At 43.6% G+C, this 20,030-nt stretch overlaps 1 protein-coding gene across 2 annotated transcripts in view; it reads right to left on the bottom strand.

The window, feature by feature from the left end:
* Positions 1–20,030, bottom strand: part of VWA3A (von Willebrand factor A domain containing 3A) — a 172,044-nt gene that overhangs the window by 90,263 nt on the left and 61,751 nt on the right. For both annotated transcript variants that reach the window (XM_068244821.1, XM_068244822.1), the window contains exon 13: positions 7,856–7,994. In XM_068244821.1, the coding sequence (XP_068100922.1) occupies positions 7,856–7,994 (139 nt within the window). The remainder of the gene's footprint in view (positions 1–7,855; positions 7,995–20,030) is intronic.

Here is a 20,030-nt window from a genome sequence, read left to right as displayed (position 1 = left end):
CGCGCGGGGGTAAAGTGGTTAATTATGGTAGCATGTATTAATTTTAAAATATAATGGCCAAAATCTGAGAAATAATGCATTTTCTCAATTTTTTTTAATCTTCCTGTTGAAACAGATTTGGAAAAAAATAATTCTTAGCAAAATGTACCACCCAAAGAAAGCCTAATTGGTGGTGGAAAAAACAAGATATGGATCAATTAATTGTGATAATTAGTGATAAAGTTATTGGTGAATGAATGGGAGGTGAAAGTTGCTCGGATGCATAAGGTGAACAACACTGTAGGCTGAACCGGCTTCAAACTGTTATTGAATTTCTTGTACTTTCTGGATTCCAAGGAAAACCAGCAAATTCTGACCCAGAATCTGAAATTCCATGGTTTATCTTTAGCTGTCACTACTTCCAACCACTAACCCAATAAAGTGAACTTGCTATTCGCTGGAAATTTGAGCTGCAGAGTTTCTATGAATGGTCACACAATAACCGAGTCTGAAGTGGTCAGTTAGGGCAAAATGTATTGGATAAAGGCACTGAGCTACCTGTCAATGTTGGGAAGTACATGAAGAAGGTGAGTATATTAAGCAGGGCAATTTTGTTTTGTTTTATTTCATGTATCCATTCTGCATACTGGAGGAGAGTAATCTTGTGCAATCTAGTAGTGGTTCTGACGGCTACTATTAATTATAACGTAAAGGAGAACAGAGGCGCCATAAGAATAAAATCATATGCTAAAAACTATAAAAGTGCTTAGGTGGCAAAACTTACCTCCTGCAAGCAGACACAGGAAACTGTGTATTCAAAGCAAAACAAAGTTATTGGTACACTCTAGGGATTTTTATTTGCAACGCGTTTCGCAGGACTACACCCGCTTCCTCAGGTAATAGATAATTGGAGTACACACAGAATTTGGTCCGGGTAACACCTGGCGCCTCTGTAACTGTATTTATTTTGAAGCTGTTATTTGTTATGTGAAAGGGCCTTAACTCCCTTCCTAGTAATGCATAAAATCAGTGCTGACCACAAAGTGACAAAACTAACAAACATTCTAGAATATTCATATTTTCAACAACTATGGAAGCATTCTTACACCATTAGACACATTATTGATCGTAAATAAGGTGTAAAAATTGAAACAACAATGTAAGAAGCTAAAGTTGTATTATACATAATTTAGACTAATGGTCCCTGAAACTATGGTAAGCTTGCAGTGTGCAGGAAGTGCACACCAATTTTAACAGTGCTAAAGCTGGGGGGGGGGGGGGGCACCACCCGTTAACCTAACAGACAGCTTCACACGCATTACATGGATAACGCACACATTGCTATGTGGCATATTGCGTGTTACCGTATCAATGCGTGCGTTACCCTGGTAATGTTAGGTTAATTGGGGGTGCTCCCCGGCATTAGCGCTGGTAACATTGTCATGAATTAGGGCCATAATGTAAGAGGTATGGTAGGAATAAAAATATAATAAGGAGAATCACAAAAGGCAGCAATCAGAGTCCTTAGTGGGTGTACTATCACCCAATTTTTGATTAAAGTGTCTTTACTTACTAATCAATGAGTATGGTTAGATAATAATGAAGAAGGATACGTTTGGAATGATTGTTAAACTGATAATCATTTGCTTGAGGATCAAAGCTTTAGATATTCAGCAATGTAGGGCAGTCATAGAATCATACTTGTAATTGCCAACAATGAGCAGGTTATTCCAGCCATGGTGCAATCATAGCTTGAGTAGAACAGTAAAAAAAAAAAAGAAAATAAAATAGTGCAAAAGTATGTATTGCCCAATAAGGAAACATTGGAAGAAGAAAAGAAGAATAAATGGGAGTGATGAACTTGGTCCTGACTAGTTGCCATTAAAAAACTGGGATGTGTAGTGCAGGGATTACCTATCGCCCAGACACATAGTTACATAGTTATTTTGGTTGAAAAAAGACATACGTCCATCGAGTTCAACCAGTACAAAGCACAACACCAGCCTGCTCCCTCACATATCCCTGTTGATCCAGAGGAAGGCGAAAAAACCCTTACACGGCATGGTCCAATTAGCCCCAAAAGGGAAAAATTCCTTCCCGACTCCAGATGGCAATCAGATAAAATCCCTGGATCAACATCATTAGGCATTACCTAGTAATTGTAGCCATGGATGTCTTTCAACGCAAGGAAAGCATCTAAGCCCCCTTTAAATGCAGGTATAGAGTTTGCCATAACGACTTCCTGTGGCAATGCATTCCACATCTTAATCACTCTTACACTCTTTAAAGGGGGCTTAGATGCTTTCCTTGAGTTGAAAGACATCCATGGCTACAATTACTAGGTAATGCCTAATGATGTTGATCCAGGGATTTTATCTGATTGCCATCTGGAGTCGGGAAGGAATTTTTCCCTTTAGGGGCTAATTGGACCATGCCTTGTAAGGGTTTTTTCGCCTTCCTCTGGATCAACAGGGATATGTGAGGGAGCAGGCTGGTGTTGTACTTTATACTGGTTGAACTCGATGGACGTATGTCTTTTTTCAACCAAAATAACTATGTAACTATGTAACTGTAAAGAACCCTTTCCTAAATAAATGGCTAAACCGTTTTTCCTCCATGCGCAGATCATGTCCTCTAGTCCTTTGAGAAGGCCTAGGGACAAAAAGCTCATCCGCCAAGCTATTATATTGCCCTCTGATGTATTTATACATGTTGATTAGATCTCCTCTAAGGCGTCTTTTCTCTAAACTAAATAAACCCAGTTTATCTAACCTTTCTTGGTAAGCGAGACCTTCCATCCCACGTATCAATTTTGTAGCTCGTCTCTGCACCTGCTCTAAAAGTGCAATATTTTTTTTGTAATGTGGTGCCCAGAACTGAATCCCATATTCCAGATGTGGCCTTACTAGAGAGTTAAACAGGGGCAATATTATGCTAGCATCTCGAGTTTTTATTTCCCTTTTAATGCATCCCAAAATTTTGTTAGCTTTAGCTGCAGCGGCTTGGCATTGAGTACGATTATTTAACTTGTTGTCGATGAGTCCTTCTCCAAGTTTGATGTCCCCAACTGTATCCCATTTATTTTGTATGGTGCTAGACCATTGGTACGACCAAAGTGCATGACTTTACATTTGTCAACATTGAATTTCACCTGCCATGTATGTGCCCATATAGCCATCCTATCCAGATCCTGTTGCAATATGACACTATCTTCCTGAGAGTTGATGATTCTGCAGAATTTTGTATCATCTGCAAAAATAGCAACATTGCTCACTACTGCATCTATTAGGTCATTAATAAATAAATTGAAGAGCACTGGACCCAGTACAGACCCCTGTGGGACCCCACTGCTAACAGTCTCCCATTTTGAGTACGATCCAGTTCCCTATCCATGCACACAAACTCTTCCCCAGTCCTTGCATCCTCAACTTTTGCACCAGACTTCTGTGGGGAACAGTGTTGAAGGCCTTTGCAAAGTCCAAGTATATCACATCTACAGCAATCCCAATATCCATATTAGCATTCACTACCTCATAAAAGCTGAGCATGTTAGTCAAACAGGACCTGTCTTTAGTAAACCCATGTTGATGCTGAGAAATAAGATTATTTTCTACTATGAAGTCATGTATAGTATCTCTTAGTAACCCCTCAAATAGTTTGCATACAACTGATGTTAAGCTTACAGGTCTATAATTTCCTGGATCTGATTTTTTACCCTTCTTAAATAATGGGAAAACGTGGGCTGTACGGCAATCCACTGGGACTCTGCCAGTTGCAAGAGAGTCACAAAAGATAAGATAAAGGGGTTTAGCTATAACAACTTAATTCCCTTAGGACCCGAGGATGCATGCCATCCGGGCCAGGTGCCTTGTCTATTTTTAATTTATTTAGTCTTGCCTTCACTTCTTCCTGCGTTAAGTATTTAATATTACAGTTAGAAGATTGAGACTCGTCTGCCTCTGTAATCTGTAACAGTGCTGTTTCTTTTGTGAAGACAGAAGCAAAGAAAGCATTTAATAACTCTGCCTTACCTTGGTCATCCACCATTGAGTTCCCACCCTCATCCTTTAGGAGTCCTATACAGTCAACCTTTCTTTTTTTAGAGTTGATGTACTTGTAAAACTTTTTTGGGTTAGATTTGATATCCCTAGCGATTTGATTTTCAGCTTCGATCTTTGCCAGCCTAATTTCTTTTTTACAATTTGTATTGCACTCCTTATAATTGCTTAGTGCAGCCTCGGTCCCCTCCTGTTTTAGGGCCTTATAGGCATTCCTTTTCCTCTTCATTTTATCCCTAACCTTTCTATTCATCCATAGAGGCCTTTTTTTATTCCTAGACATTTTGTTTCCATATGGGATATACATACTACAATATTGATTGAGAATAAGTGTAAAAGCTTGTCATTTCCCTTCAGTGTCCTCCCCTTGTAGTACATTATCCCAGTTCACCAAACTTAGTGCCTGCCTAATTTGATTGAACTTTGCTTTTCTAAAATTCATAGTTTTAGTGGTCCCGCTGCCCCGTGGCCTATCAGTCACCAGATCAAACGTTATCATGTTGTGATCACTATTTCCCAAATGTTCTTGAACCTGCACATCTGATACATTATCTGGTCTATTAGAAATGATCAGATCCAGTAACACATTCCCCCTAGTTGGTTCCATTACCATTTGAGTCAGGTAACTGTCCTTTAGTGATGCCAGAAATCTGCTGCTTTTACCAGAATGGGTAGCCTCAATACCCCAGTCAATGTCTGGAAAGTTGAAGTCGCCCATAATTATGACCTCATTTTTACTTGCAGCTTTTTCAATCTGCTGTAGTAATCGCAGTTCTGCAGCTTCATTAATAAGAGGTGGCCTGTAGCATACCCCAATAAGCAATTGGCAACTTTTATTTCCACCATGAATATTTACCCAAACGGACTCCACATCTTCGCAATCTTCTATATCTCATCATTGAGGACAGCTGTAAAAGAATTCTTAACAAAGAGACAAACCCCTCCACCTTTTTTCCCTGTTCTATCCCTCCTAAACACATTGTATCCTTTTTAAATTAGCTATCCAGTCATGGCTTTCATCCATCCATGTCTTGGTTATCCCCACAATGTCATAGCCTTTGTCATTCAGAATGAACTCTAGTTCGTCTATTTTATTTGCAAGGCTCTGAGCATTGGTTACCATGCACTTAAAATTTTTACCACCACATTTACCAATTTTGTTTACATGGTATGGGCTGCTTGAAGTTTTACCAACCTCCTTAATCTTTACACTGTCCCCACCCCCCTCTCCACCCCCCATAATGTTAGGCTCCCACTGTCTTTTTATCTTATCTTTTCTACATATTGAGACTTTATCCTCCCGCCTCCCCCCAGATCCTAGTTTAAAATCTCCTCCAACATTTTAGCCATCTTCTCCCTCAATGCAGCTGCACCCTCCCCATTAAGGTGCAGCCCATCCCTGCTGTAGAACCTGTAGCCGACTGTAACGTCTGCCCAGTTCTCCAGAAACCTAAACCCTTCCTTCCTACACCAATTTCTCAGCCACTTATTTAACTCCCTAAGCTCCCTCTGTCTCTCAGATGTAGCACGTGGCACTGGCAGTATTTCAGAGAACACCACCTTGGAGGTCCTTGCTTTAAGTTTATCTCCAAGTACCTGAAAATCATTTTTGAGGACCTTCCATCTCCAACTAACTTTGTCATTGGTGCCAATGTGTACCATGACAGCTGGGTCTTCCCCAGCACCACCCAATAATCTGTCAATTCTTTCTGCTACATGCCGAACCCGAGCACCCGGGAGGAAACAGACTGTACGGCATTCACGGTTTCTTCGACAGATTACCCTATCTGTGCTCCTAATAATTGAATCCCCTACCACCAGTACCTGTCTAGCCTTAGCTGCACTCCTATTCCCTTTCTCGTTACAGCAGTCTGCCCCTTGGTTGCTAAGGCGCACATCCTGCTGCAGCATTGCTACTCCAGAATCATCCTCCCCAATATTACGCAAACAAGCATACTTATTAGTGAGGGACAACTCGGGACCAGCCTCCCTGCCACTTTTTCCCCTACCCCTTCTAACTGTGACCCAACTAGCGGCTACCTCTGCTTCTTGCTCCGGCTTTACCCCACCCACCTCATCTTCACCGGTTCCATCCAGTGTCTGGATCGTGAGATCCAAGCTCATCTCCATGTTGTGTATGCGTCTCAGTGTTGCGAGATGCTTATTTAGCTCTGCGACTTCCGCCTCTAACTGAGCAACACGCACACATCCAGGGCAACAGTAAACACCCTCAATCCGCTGATCAAGGCATGCATACATTTCACAGGATGTACACTGTACAGCATAGTCCAACATGATGACTATTGTGTGGGGACATTTTATTTAAAGTAAACTGTGGCGGTAAAAGTTGAAACGGGAGAGTGAGTGAAGTTCGGGAGTGAGTACAGCTGGGGTGGAATAGGGGGAGGGGTGGAAGAGGGGGAGTGAGTGAAGTTGGGGTGGACGAGGGGGAGCGAGTAAAGTTGGGGTGGAGGAGGGGGAGGGGAGGAGGGGGAGTGCGTGAAGTTGGGGTGGAGGAGGGGGAGTGAGTGAAGCTGGGGTGGAGTCCTCAAAACTTAAAGACTACACCACAACGTGTTAGCACATTCTAACCAATGCAAAAAAACGCAATATTGTTTGAAGTTTTTTTTTTTTTTTTAAAGTCCTTACCTGCTTTCTCTCACCTCTCTCTTTGTGCCTGTGTTGTAACGCCTGTTTTTAACGCCTATGCCACTTGTGTCAAAGCCACTCAGTGAGCAAGCCACAGACTGAGCAAGCTCAGTACTGAGTCCTGAAGCTGACCAAATACCTCCTGTTACAGTTAATCCCTCCCCCTAGCTAATTCCCTGCCTGTTGCAAGCACACTAGAGGAAAAAAAATGTACTTTTAAAAACTTTTAAAACTAACACTTGCTGCTATATATCTGATGAACTGCAATGCACAAACCACCGGATATCAAAGCAGCAAAAAACAAATTTACAAACAACAGCAATATAATATAATCAGAGCTCACAATTCCCAGCAGTGAAGTGAAGTAAAACAGCCCTCCACCAAGATTAGGGCTTTGGCCTACACTTCCTGTTTAATATATCACCTGTGTTACAGCTAATCACTCCCCCTAGCTAATTACCTGCCTGTTGCAAGCACACTAGAGAAAAAAAAATGTACTTTTAAAAACTTTTAAAACTAACACTTGCTGCTAGATATCTGATGAACTGCAATGCACAAGCCACCAGATATCAAAGCAAGACACCATATATAAGGATAGCTGTCACTAATGAATGCAAATGCTTAAGGCTCCCTGCACACTGCATGCGTTTCGATTTTTACATCCGATTCTGATTCCCACTCAGACTTTTAATCGTTACTGCATGCTGCGTTTTTTACTCCGTTTTTCTGTTGATTGCATTCAGGGAAAATCGGAATTGCAAATCGGAATCGGAAACGGAGTCAGAAAACGGATTTGCAGTGTGCAGGGAGCCTAATGGTGAGGTGATGGTTAGCCCCTGATAATGTGCAGCCTGACACTCCCAATGCAGAGGCCCACCCCTGACGTCTACCCCTCCCTCCCCCCCATGGAAGACCTCTACTCTTCCTCCCAATCTAAGCATGAGGACAGAGATGCATTATAAACATGAAACTAAGTCTTGTGGTACTAAACATGAATTCATAAACAATGAGGAGTAATGGTATATACTGTATTATACAATACAGCCATATACTTGAATGATGTTATAACAGTTAATATGAATTAAAAACAAATTACGTATTATACAATGCAGCCATATACAGTACTTGAATGATGTTATAACAGTTAATATGAATTAATAACAAATTACCTTTTAACCCATTTTTCTTGAGCCATTCAAGGGAAGGTTTAGGTGAAAAATTGGGAATTTCTATGTTTAGTGGTCCATCGTGATTGGGAGGTTTGGGAAGAAAGGCAGATGGAGGCATTTTGGCCACCTGTGTTGATATCTGTAAAAATGCAAATTTACACATTACTTACAGCAAAAACATTATATGTTGTTTTTACTTAAAAATTTAATTTAAAGTGGAAAGTTTGGAACATGTTCCCTCACTTTATGTTTCAGGAGACACCTGTGTCTAGCCCAAGAAGCGAGAAGAAACCTCCTCAATATGGACACAGATAAAAAAATTAAAAAAAAAAAATATGGACACAGATAGCATTTGCAACTGCCAGATATTCTAACCTTTCTGCAGTCATTTTTCTATCTACGAAATGTACCCACTTCCTCCTGAGACTTAGACCTATGACCCCCTGTCAGACAACCCCTCTGTGTTTTTCCAACTTACTTTCTCTTTTCTCTCTTCCCCTTTTTCTTCTTTATTCTATTGTTCTTTCTTCAGGATAAAAATCAAGACCTCCTTTCAACTGATGCAGTTAGTTTTTGTTAGTTTATTGTTACATCATTCTCGTAATTTTATATTGGATTCTGTTTGATTAGTGGATTATAGCTAATGTTTTAGCTTATATTAAAAATAATAGCTATGAATGTGATGTGGGATTTGATCTTTGGCCACCCAATTATAGGGGCAATCCCCAGCTGGCTGTGAACAGTGAATTTCATGGCAATTATGTCTTAGAATTTAAACAGAATCTATTCATGATTTATACCGCATGTGTAAATTATTTTCACTATATTTGTTATTGGTTTAAACTTTTTAACAAGCCCTTTGATCTTGTTATTCTAAATACAAAATCAAAGTGTTTCTACCTTAGACAGGTGAAAGCAAGGCCGGCACTTCCATAGAGGAAAAAGGGGAAATTAGGCCCCAGAGCCTGTGGGGGGCTCCCAAGGAGTGTGTTCCCTCCCCTCCAGTTATGGTGACCCATGAGAGCAGGGATGCTGTGTGTTTTCTCTATATAGAAAAAAAGAGGAGGTGAACAATAGGAACCGCAAAAATGCTTGTTAGGTGACATATGATGGATATCTAATGAAATTCTTTGACCGGTGGGGGGGAGGGGGTTACTGGATCGGGCCTGGCAGCTGGCTCAGGGGCCCTGGGGTGATTTGGTTGGAAGGGCAGAGCCGGATTAAGGCTAAATGGGGCCCTAAGCAAAGTAACTGATTTGGGCCCCCCCATCATGTCCCCATCATGTCGTAATAGAATCAGAAGATGCAGCTGAACAGCAATATGCCGCACACACCGGGCAGCCGAGCTACTGGTTGCTATGGGCAACAGCACGCTTTCCTCTGTGGGTGCACAATGCAGGGAATAGCAACGGCAAAATGCAGAGTGAGAGATGAATGGCTGGGACATTTGCACTCAGGGGCTGGGGCACCCCTGTGAAGAGGGTGCCAGATATCACAGCAGCAGCACTTTCCCCCTGCATCTCCAGCCTGGCAATAGCAGAAAGCTCTGGACCCCGCCAAACCGGAAGCCGTTCCCCAGACAGAATTACATAACCACTCCCACCACCGAACAACCAATTTCCTCCCAAACTAGACAGCCACCATGCAGCCTCCATCCCAGTGAATACGATAGTCCAGCAGAGAAGGCAGCCGCAGTGGGGGAGAATGACAGCACCAGATGAATCACATTCACCTATTGCGATCCAAGCAATAGAGGTCCCGTCATCCGGAGCCCATCTGTCTCCTCTAGAGTGCTGCCGTTCTGTTACTACTACTATTACTACTTCCTACTTCCTGTCTGATCTGAGAATCAGGAAGTTCAGAGCGAGCGGCTACACTGTAGAAGAGAAAGATGGGTTTCAGATGACGGGATCTCTATTGCTTGGATCATGGATAGGTGAGTGAGCGTTTGCCATCTGCTGCTATCATTCTTGCTGCAGCTGTGGTTCTCTGTGGGAAGGGAGGGTGGAGTGGGCAGCGGCAGAGCACACAGTAGCAGGAGGGGGACCTAGGAGGAGAGCCTGGCTCTGAAGACAATCAGCAGCGCACGGCATCATTTGACAAGACGAGACAAATAACATTTATATCGCGCTTTTCTCCTGGTGGACTCAAAGCGCCAGAGCTGCAGCCACTAGGACGCGCCCTATAGGCAGTAGCAGTGTTAGAGAGACTTGCCTACGGTCTCCTACTGAATAGGTGCTGGCTTACTGAACAGGCAGAGCTGAGATTCGAACCCTGGTCTCCTGTGTCAGCGGCAGAGCCCTTAAAGGGACTCCAAGCAGTGCCTGTGGATATGCCTTTAAGCATACCCACAACTAATTCATTACATCCTCACACCTACCAGCATGATGTTTGTAATTATATCCCCCTGGGTTCCTTATATTCCATTGCATTGTGCTGAATCGAGCTGCCAACTTTGGAGAAAAGTCGTCCTGTGGTCGTGATTTCGATCGCGAAAATATCGAAAACTAAAAGGCATAGAGCAGCCGTTTATATATCATTGGAAAGAGGAGAAAAAGAGCTTTAAAATGATATGCATCTTTCCATAGTTACTGCACTGCTCAGAGTCCCTTTAACCATTATACCATCCAGCCACCTCTGACTTTGGAGAAAAGTCGTCCTGTGGCCGCGATTTAGATCGCGAAAATATCGAAAACTAAAAGGCATAGAGCAGCTGTTTATATATCATTGGAAAGAGGAGAAAGAGAGCTTTAAAATGATATGAATCTTTCCATAGTTACTGCACTGCTCAGAGTCCCTTTAACCATTATACCATCCAGCCACCGCTGACAGGATGGCAAGGGCTGGTTTATGTGCTGATGGGGCCCCTTTGACTCTGAATGGGGCCCCAAGCGACTGCTTTTGTTGCCTGGTCGGTAATCCGGCCCTGTGGAAGGGGGGTTTCAGGGGGAACCCTCAAGTTACTTTTGCCCCAGGGACCCATTGTAGCTAGAACAAGGTGCAAGTGTAGTACATATGTATTACAAATGAGTGCAGTATGTACAGTATATGTAGTAGAAATGAGAAACTTCTTAAACCGACTGGTTGCTTCCCAAGTTAAACATATTTATTGTGTTCATTTCATTTAAAGAGACACTGAAGCGAAAAAAAAATGATGATATTATGATTTGTATGTGTAGTACAGCTAAGAAAAAAAACATTAAGATCAGATACAATAGTCTAATTGTTTCCAGTACAGGAAGAGTTGAGAAACTCCAGTTGTTATCTCTATGCAAAAAAGCTATTAAGCTCTTGACTAACTTAGTGGTGGAGAGGGCTGTTATCTGACTTTTATTATCTCAACTGTAATTGAACTGTTTACTTTTCCTCTGCTAGAGGAGAGTTCATTACTTCCTAGACTGCTCTGAAAGACTCATTTTGAATGCTGAGTGTTGTGTAATCTGCACATATTATAGAATAATGCAATGTTAGAAAAAACACTATATACCTGAAAATAAAAATATGAGAATATTTTCTTTGCTGCTAATCTTCTAGTAATTATTCATAGTACACAACCAATTCATTATATCATATATTTTTTTTCGCTTCAGTGTCTCTTTAAAGCGGAATACAACCCTGCATTTCAACTTTGCTCTAAAACATTATTTACAGTATATTATATGCAACCAGCATTTTTTTTTTACTAGACCAGCATTGGAAGGGTTTCACAGTGCTTTAACCTCCTTGCCGGTTATCCCGAACTCAGTTCGGGGTAACCTGCGCAGGAGGATTTCTCAGGCCCCGCTGGGCCGATTTGCATAATTTTTTTTTGTTACAAGCAGCTAGCACTTTGCTAGCTGCTTGTAACTTCCGATCGCCGCCGATCCGCCGCAATCCGCCGCGCCGAGTCGCTCCGCCCCAGACCCATGCTCTGCCTGGCCAATCAGTGCCAGGCAGCGTTGAGGGGCGGATCGGGATTCCCTATGACGTCCCGACGTCCATGACGTCGGTGACGTCATCCCGCCCCATCGCCATGGCGACCGGGGAAGCCCTGCAGGAAATCCCGTTCTGAACGGGATTTCCTGCTTACTCTGATCGCCGAAGGCGATCGGAGTGGGTGGGGGGATGCCGCCGCTCAGCGGCTATCATGTAGCGAGCCCTAGGCTCGCTACATGATTTAAAAAAAAAAAAAAAAAAAAAAAAACCCTCCTGCGCTGCCTCCTTGCCGGAGGGATTTGAACCGGCAAGGAGGTTAAAGTTCCTGGACAGAACTGGAGACGCATCCGAAGCTGACATAGATACATTTTGTTAAATGTATCTAAGTGTGGCATGTGACTCACTCTCTCTGACTGAGAAGGAGCTGGAGGACAGCCAAAGAGTGTGTAACATTTATCACTTGTTACATTCTATTTAGATAAATGTATCTATCTGAACTTCTGCATATCTCTCCACGGAACTTTAAACCTCTGTGTTTAACCCTTCCAATGCTGGTCTAGTAAAAAAAAATGCTGGTTGCATATAATATGCTGTAAATAATGTTTTAGAGCAAAGTTGAAATGCAGGGTTATATTCCGCTTTAATGTAAATTAATTAAAAGTGGATCTAACATCTACATGCTAAGTATGCATGCTTCCACCTCATAGTATATACTAGCAACATTCTTCTGCCAGAAAACCATACATTTCATTACTGGAGATTCCATTATGCAGACTTTGCCTAGGTTAACATTCCATGGTCTGCCTCCCAGGAGCACTGTGGTACAGTGAAGTCAAGGAAGCAAGTGTTATGGCCCATACTCACGGGCTACATTTGTGGCCTGTCGCCAGCACACGTAAGCGTGTGCGCGACAGGCCGGCGACAGCTCGTCGCCAGGATTCTCCGCGTACACACGCAGAAGAGAGATCAGCTGTGCGACGGAAGCTGTCGCCGACGTTCCTCCCCCGCCACCGGAAGCTCCGTGTTCTGGCGAGAGGTTGCTGTAGCTAGTGCGCATACTCACGCGGACTAGCGACAGTTGCGGCGGCAACTGTCGCCAGGCGATTGACCGCGCCAATCGCCCGGCGACAGCAGAGACGAGCGACGGTTCGGGGTGCGCGCCTCATACTCACGGGCGACCTGTCACCGCAACACGCGAGCGCCGCTTGTTGCGGCGACAATTGTAGCCCGTGAGTATGGGCCATAAAAGGCATATCACCACAGAAAAGGTGCTAGTGCAGATCCTAGCAGAAAATAGAATTACATACTGTAACTAAACATGTGGAATTCATTAAGGACAATCTTACAGATGGATTACCTTTAGTTGGATCTTTTTATTAAATGTGGTATTTATGTTTGTCTGATTGGTTTGATTTGATGTACATATGTATATTTTCCTTCAAATAAAGTAAGCATTACACTGTAAGGCAATGTTTGTAGCCTGTAGAAAAGCAACTGCTATTTTGATCAGGCATAGGGTAGGGAAATGTTAGCTTTATTTGCAAGGTTTAGGAGATCAAGACAAGGTATAAGGAAAAGGGTTTTTATTAAGGGGAGAAGGTAAGTTTAGGCATCAGGAAAGTGCCGGCTGCTTACCTGGTAGCAGTGTTCCGGCGAGTCCTCCAGGACGGCCCCTCCTGAGATTGTGTAAGTCCCCCCTCCCAAATCGGAAACACCTTAAGAGAATTAAAATAATTAATTGATGCAGTATAAATCCCACCTCCTCACAATCTCCCACAGTTTATGCAAAGAGAAGAATAACGAACCACACTCCCCTTATAAATAAAAGGTAAAAGTCAGGGTTGGGAACTAGGCGGCCGTCCTGGAGGACTCGCCGGAACACTGCTACCAGGTAAGCAGCCGGCACTTCCTCCCTTCGTCCTCCAGGACGGCCCCTCCTGAGATTTAGCGAGAAATTTACCCTAGGGTGGGATGACTGCTTGCAGAACTTTACGACCAAAAGACTGGTCTTGAATGGAGAGGAGTTTAACTCCGTAATGCTTAACGAATGTCGAATGCCTGGACCATGTGGCAGCCCGACAATCTGTTCCAAAGAGACTCCCGACCTTTCTGCCCATGACGTCGATAAAGATCTGGTCGAGTGTGCTGTAATATGAGCAGGTGCTATTACCTGAGCTTCTGAGTAAGCAAGAGTAATAACCTCCTTAATCCATCTAGACACCGTAGCTCTAGAAACCTGAACTCCTGTTCTAGAACCTCCGAAAGCTATCAGAAGGTTAGCTGAATTTCTCCAGTCCTTGGTTCTTCCCAATGGGACATGAAGTCTAAGATGCCATATAAGTACTACCTCCTTCTGCCTATCCTGAGTGCATTGAATATTACCTTGAATCAGTAGGAGATTTAGCGATGGATTTAGGTGGGTATATCCATTTGTGGAGGCTACGTGGAAAACCAATTACTGGTAACCATACTTTTTGGCTTCTGCTTGCCTCCACCATAGGTGACCAATGAGAGTTAGAATATAACCTCTTCTCAGGATAGGACCACTCCAAGGATTGATTTCTTGGTAGATCCAAAACGATAGAGCTTTATGAATGTGACATAAGAGGCCCATGCGGTAGCTTCACCCTCATATCCAGTGAGCTTAATTTCCCTCTTTTTTAAATTGAGAAATTAGCACATAAGGAAGAGATAAAGATTCCCTGATCCTTGTGGAAATCAGACCTAAGTTTCGTAGAAATAAGAGCGGTAACCTGAAATCAATTCTATTCTTCAGGACAGACATGGATGGTGGTTAAATGTATAGGGCCTGTATTTCTCCAATACACCAGGCCGCCGCTGTCACCACCAACAAACATCTAAGGACTAAGTCTGTATAGTGATAGCCTTACTAATTCAGACGAATGACAGCCTCACTTTAGGATGAGCAGACTGTTGGAATGTAAGTATACTTGAATTCTAGTCTCAGGTACTGAAGTCTAGAAAAGACTTGAGATACAGGGTCTCTAACCACTTCAGGACCACAGTCTTTTCGCCCCTTAAGGACCAGAGCCTTTTTCTCCATTCAGACCACTGCAGCTTTCACGGTTTATTGCTCGGTCATACAACCTACCACCTAAATGAATTTTACCTCCTTTTCTTGTCACTAATACAGCTTTCTTTTGCTGCTATTTGATTGCTGCTGCGAGTTTTAGTTTTTATTATATTCATCAAAAAAGACATGAATTTTGGCAAAAAAAATGACTTTTTTAACTTGCTGTGCTGACATTTTTCAAATAAAGTAAAATTTCCTATACATTTGAGCGCGAAAGTTATTCTGCTACATGTCTTTGATAAAAAAAAAACCATTCAGTGTATATTTATTGGATTGGGTAAAAGTTATAGCGTTTACAAACTATGGTGCCAAAAGTGAATTTTCCCATTTTCAAGCATCTCTGACTTTTCTGCGCACCTGTCAGGTTTCATGAGGGGCTAAAATTCCAGGATAGTACAAATACCCCCCAAATGACCCCATTTTGGAAAGAAGAAATCCCAAAGTATTCAGTGAGAGGCATGGTGAGTTCATAGAAGATTTTATTTTTTGTCACAAGTTAGCGGAAAATGACACTTTCTGACAAAAAAAAGAAAAAAAAAAAAAGTTTCCATTTCTTCTAACTTGCGACAAAAAAAAATGAAATCTGCCACAGACTCACTATGCTCCTCTCTGAATACCTTGAAGTGTCTACTTTTCAAAATGGGGTCATTTGTGCGGTGTGTTCACTGTCCTGGCATTTTGGGGGGTGCCTAATTGTAAGCACCCCTGTAAAGCCTAAAGATGCTCATTGGACTTTTGGCCCCTTAGCGCAGTTAGGCTGCAAAAAAGTGCCACACATGTGGTATTGCCGTACTCAGGAGAAGTAGTATAATGAGTTTTGGGGTGTATTTTTACACATACCCATGCTGGGTGGGAGAAATATCTCCGTAAATGACAATTGTTTAATTTTTTTTACACACAATTGTCTATTTATAGAGATATTTCTCCCACTCAGCATGGGTATGTGTAAAAATACACCCCAAAACACATTATACTACTTCTCCTGAGTACGGCGATACCACATGTGTGGCACTTTTTTGCACCCTAACTGCGCTAAGGGGCCCAAAGTTCAATGAGTACCTTTAGGATTTCACAGGTCATTTTGAGAAATTTCGTTTCAAGACTACTCCTCACGGTTTAGGGCCCCTAAAATGCCAGGACAGTATAGGAACCCCACAAATTACCCCATTTTAGAAAGAAGACACCCCAAGGTATTCCGTTAGGAGGATGGTGAGTTCATAGAAGATTTTTTTTTTTTTGTCACAAGTTAGCGGAAATTGATTTTAATTGTTTTTTTTCACAAAGTGTCATTTTCCGCTAACTTGTGACAAAAAATAAAATCTTCTATGAACTCACCATACTCCTAACGGAATACCTTGGGGTGTCTTCTTTCTAAAATGGGGTCATTTGTGGGGTTCCTATACTGCCCTGGCATTTTAGGGGCCCTAAACCGTGAGGAGTAGTCTTGAAACCAAATGTCGCAAAATGACCTGTGAAATCCTAAAGGTACTCATTGGACTTTGGGCCTCTTAGCGCACTTAGGGTGCAAAAAAGTGCCACACATGTGGTACCGCCGTACTCAGGAGAAGTAGTATAATGTGTTTTGGGGTGTATTTTTACACATACCCATGCTGGGTGGGAGAAATATCTCTGTAAATGACAATTGTTTGATTTTTTTTTACACACAATTGTCCATTTACAGAGAGATTTCTCCCACCCAGCATGGGTATGTGTAAAAATACACCCCAAAACACAATATACTACTTCTTCTGAGTACGGCGATACCACATGTGTGACACTTTTTTGCAACCTAGGTGCGCTAAGGGGCCTAACGTCCTCTTAACAGGTCATTTTGAGGCATTTGGATTCTAGACTACTGCTCACGGTTTAGGGCCCCTAAAATGCCAGGGCAGTATAGGAACCCCACAAGTGACCCCATTTTAGAAAGAAGACACCCCAAGGTATTCTGTTAGGAGTATGGTGAGTTCATAGAAGATTTTTTTTTTTTGTCACAAGTTAGCGGAAAATGACACTTTGTGAAAAAAAAACCAATACATATCAATTTCCGCTAACTTGTGACAAAAAATAAAATCTTCTATGAACTCATCATACACCTAACGGAATACCTTGGGTGTCTTCTTTCTAAAATGGGGTCACTTATGGGGTTCCTATACTGCCCTGGCATTTTAGGGGCCCTAAACCGTGAGGAGTAGTCTTGAACCCAAATGTCTCAAAATGACCTGTGAAATCCTAAAGGTACTCATTGGACTTTGGGCCCCTTAGCACAGTTAGGCTGCAAAAAAGTGTCACACATGTGGTATCGCCGTACTCAAAAGAAGTAGTATAATGTGTTTTGTGGTGTATTTTTACATATAACCATGCTGGGTGGGAGAAATATCTCTGTAAATGACACATTTTTGATTTTTTTTACACACAATTGTCCATTTACAGAGAGATTTCTCCCACCCAGCATGGGTATGTGTAAAAATACACCACAAAACACATTATACTACTTCTCCTGAGTATGGCGATACCACATGTGTGACACTTTTTTGCAGCCTAGGTGCGCTAAGGGGCCCAACGTCCTATTCACAGGTCATTTTGAGGCATTTGTTTTCTAGACTACTCCTCACGGTTTAGGGCCCCTAAAATGCCAGGGCAGTATAGGAACCCCACAAGTGACCCCATTTTAGAAAGAAGACACCCCAAGGTATTCCATTAGGGGTATGGTGAGTTAATAGAAGATTTTATTTTTTGTCACAAGTTAGTGAAAAATGACACTTTGTGAAAAAAAACAATAAAAATCCAATTTCCGCTAACTTTTGACAAAAAATAAAATCTTCTATGAACTCATCATACACCTAACAGAATACCTTGGGGTGTCTTCTTTCTAAAATGGGGTCACTTGTGGGGTTCCTATACTGCCCTGGCATTTTACGGGCCCAAAACTGAGTAGTCTGGAAACCAAATTTCTCAAAATGACTGTTCAGGGGTATAAGCATCTGCAAATTTTGATGACAGGTGGTCTAAAAGGGGGCAAATTTTGTGGAACCGGTCATAAGCAGGGTGGCCTCTTAGATGACAGGATGTTTTGGGCCTGATCTGATGGATAGGAGTGCTAGGGGGGTGACAGGAGGTGATTGATGGGTGTCTCAGGGGGCGGTTAGAGGGGAAAATAGATGCAATCAATGCACTGGGGAGGTGATCGGAAGGGGGTCTGAGGGGGATCTGAGGGTTTGGCCGAGTGATCAGGAGCCCACACAGGGCAAATTAGGGCCTGATCTGATGGGTAGGTGTGCTAGGGGGTGACAGGAGGTGATTGATGGGTGTCTCAAGGTGTGATTAGAGGGGGGAAATAGATGCAAGCAATGCACTAGCGAGGTGATCAGGGCTGGGGTCTGAGGACGTTCTGAGGTGTGGGCGGGTGATTGGGTGCCCGCAAGGGGCAGATTAGGGTCTAATCTGATGGGTAACAGTGACAGGTGGTGATAGGGGGTGATTGATGGGTAATTAGTGGGTGTTTAGAGGAGAGAAGAGATGTATACACTGCACTTGGGAGGTGATCTGATGTCGGATCTGCGGGCGATCTATTGGTGTGGGTGGGTGATCAGATTGCCCGCAAGGGGCAGGTTAGGGGCTGATTGATGGGTGGCAGTGACAGGGGGTGATTGATGGGTGGCAGTGACAGGGGGTGATTGATAGGTGATTGACAGGTGATCAGTGGGTTATTACAGGGAATAACAGATGTAAATATTGCACTGGCGAATTGATAAGGGGGGGTCTGAGGGCAATCTGAGCGTGTGGGCGGGTGATTGGGTGCCCGCAAGGGGTAGATTAGGGTCTAATCTGATGGGTAACAGTGACAGGTGGTGATAGGGGGTGATTGATGGGTGATTGATGGGTAATTAGTGGGTGTTTAGAGGAGAGAATAGATGTAAACAATGGATTTGGGAGGTGATCTGATGTCGGATCTGCGGGCGATCTATTGGTGTGGGGGGGTGATCAGATTGCCCGCAAGGGGCAGGTTAGGGGCTGATTGATGGGTGGCAGTGACAAGGGGTGATTGACGGGTGATTGACAGGTGATTGACAGGTGATCAGGGGGGATAGATGCATATAGTACACGGGGGGGGGGGGTCTGGGGGGGGGGTCTGGGGAGAATCTGAGGGGTGAGGGGTGATCAGGAGGGGGCAGTGGGCAGGGGGGGGGGATAAAAAAAAAAAATAGCGTTGACAGATAGTGACAGGGAGTGATTGATGGGTGATTAGGGGGGTGACTGGGTGCAAACAGTGGTCTGGGGGGTGGGCAGGGGGGGGTCTGAGGGGTGCTGTGGGCGATCAGGGGGCAGGGGGGGGGGGAAATCAGTGTGCTTGGGTGCAGACTAGGGTGGCTGCAGCCTGCCCTGGTGGTCCCTCGGACACTGGGACCACCAGGGCAGGAGGCAGCCAGTATAATAGGCTTTGTATACATTACAAAGCCTATTATACATATGTGCAGCGGCGATCCGGGTGCTAGTAACCCGCCGGCGCTTCCGAACGGCCGGCGGGTTACTACGAGCGGTGGGCGGAGCCAGTCCCCGGCGGCTGATCGCGTCACGAATGACGCGATCGCCGCATAGCCACTCCCGCAGCCGCCCCCGCAGATGGGCGTATTGCGGTCGTTTGGGCCCGGACTTTGCCGCCGCCCATCGGCTGGGGGCGGTCCTCAAGTGGTTAAGCAGAGTTTCTCGGAGAGAAATGATACAGTCATGTACCAGGAACATCTTCCTGGTGGAAGACCACATAATGGGTTATCAGGTCTAACTGCCCCCGACAGTTAGACGACGGACACCGTAAACAAAGCCGATATTTACAAAACATTGCATTCTTTGTAACTAGGTTATAAAGAAATGGCTTATTAATTAATGAGGTGGGTCTGGGTCACATGCCCATGCCAACACGATGCTTAATAAAGCCCTTTGAAAGGTGAAGAAGGCTGTCTCCGCTCTATCTCCTGTATGCTGATGAGTTTCTGGTGCCGGAGCAAAAGGTGTGTGGTGCTGTTGCCAATGGCAACCAGCATATAAATTCTTACACAGACCATGCCTTCAGATATCGAGAGGCCACTATAAAATGGCCTGACCCTGCTTTACAAAGATCATCCAAGATCTGCAAGAACAATGGCACCTTTACCAAAGGTTGGGCTACAG

Source organism: Hyperolius riggenbachi, chromosome 7 (genome assembly GCF_040937935.1).
Source record: "Hyperolius riggenbachi isolate aHypRig1 chromosome 7, aHypRig1.pri, whole genome shotgun sequence".
Lineage (NCBI taxonomy): Eukaryota > Metazoa > Chordata > Amphibia > Anura > Hyperoliidae > Hyperolius > Hyperolius riggenbachi.
Note: the sequence above shows the minus strand (reverse complement) of the source record. Positions and strands in the feature narration are given on the sequence as shown.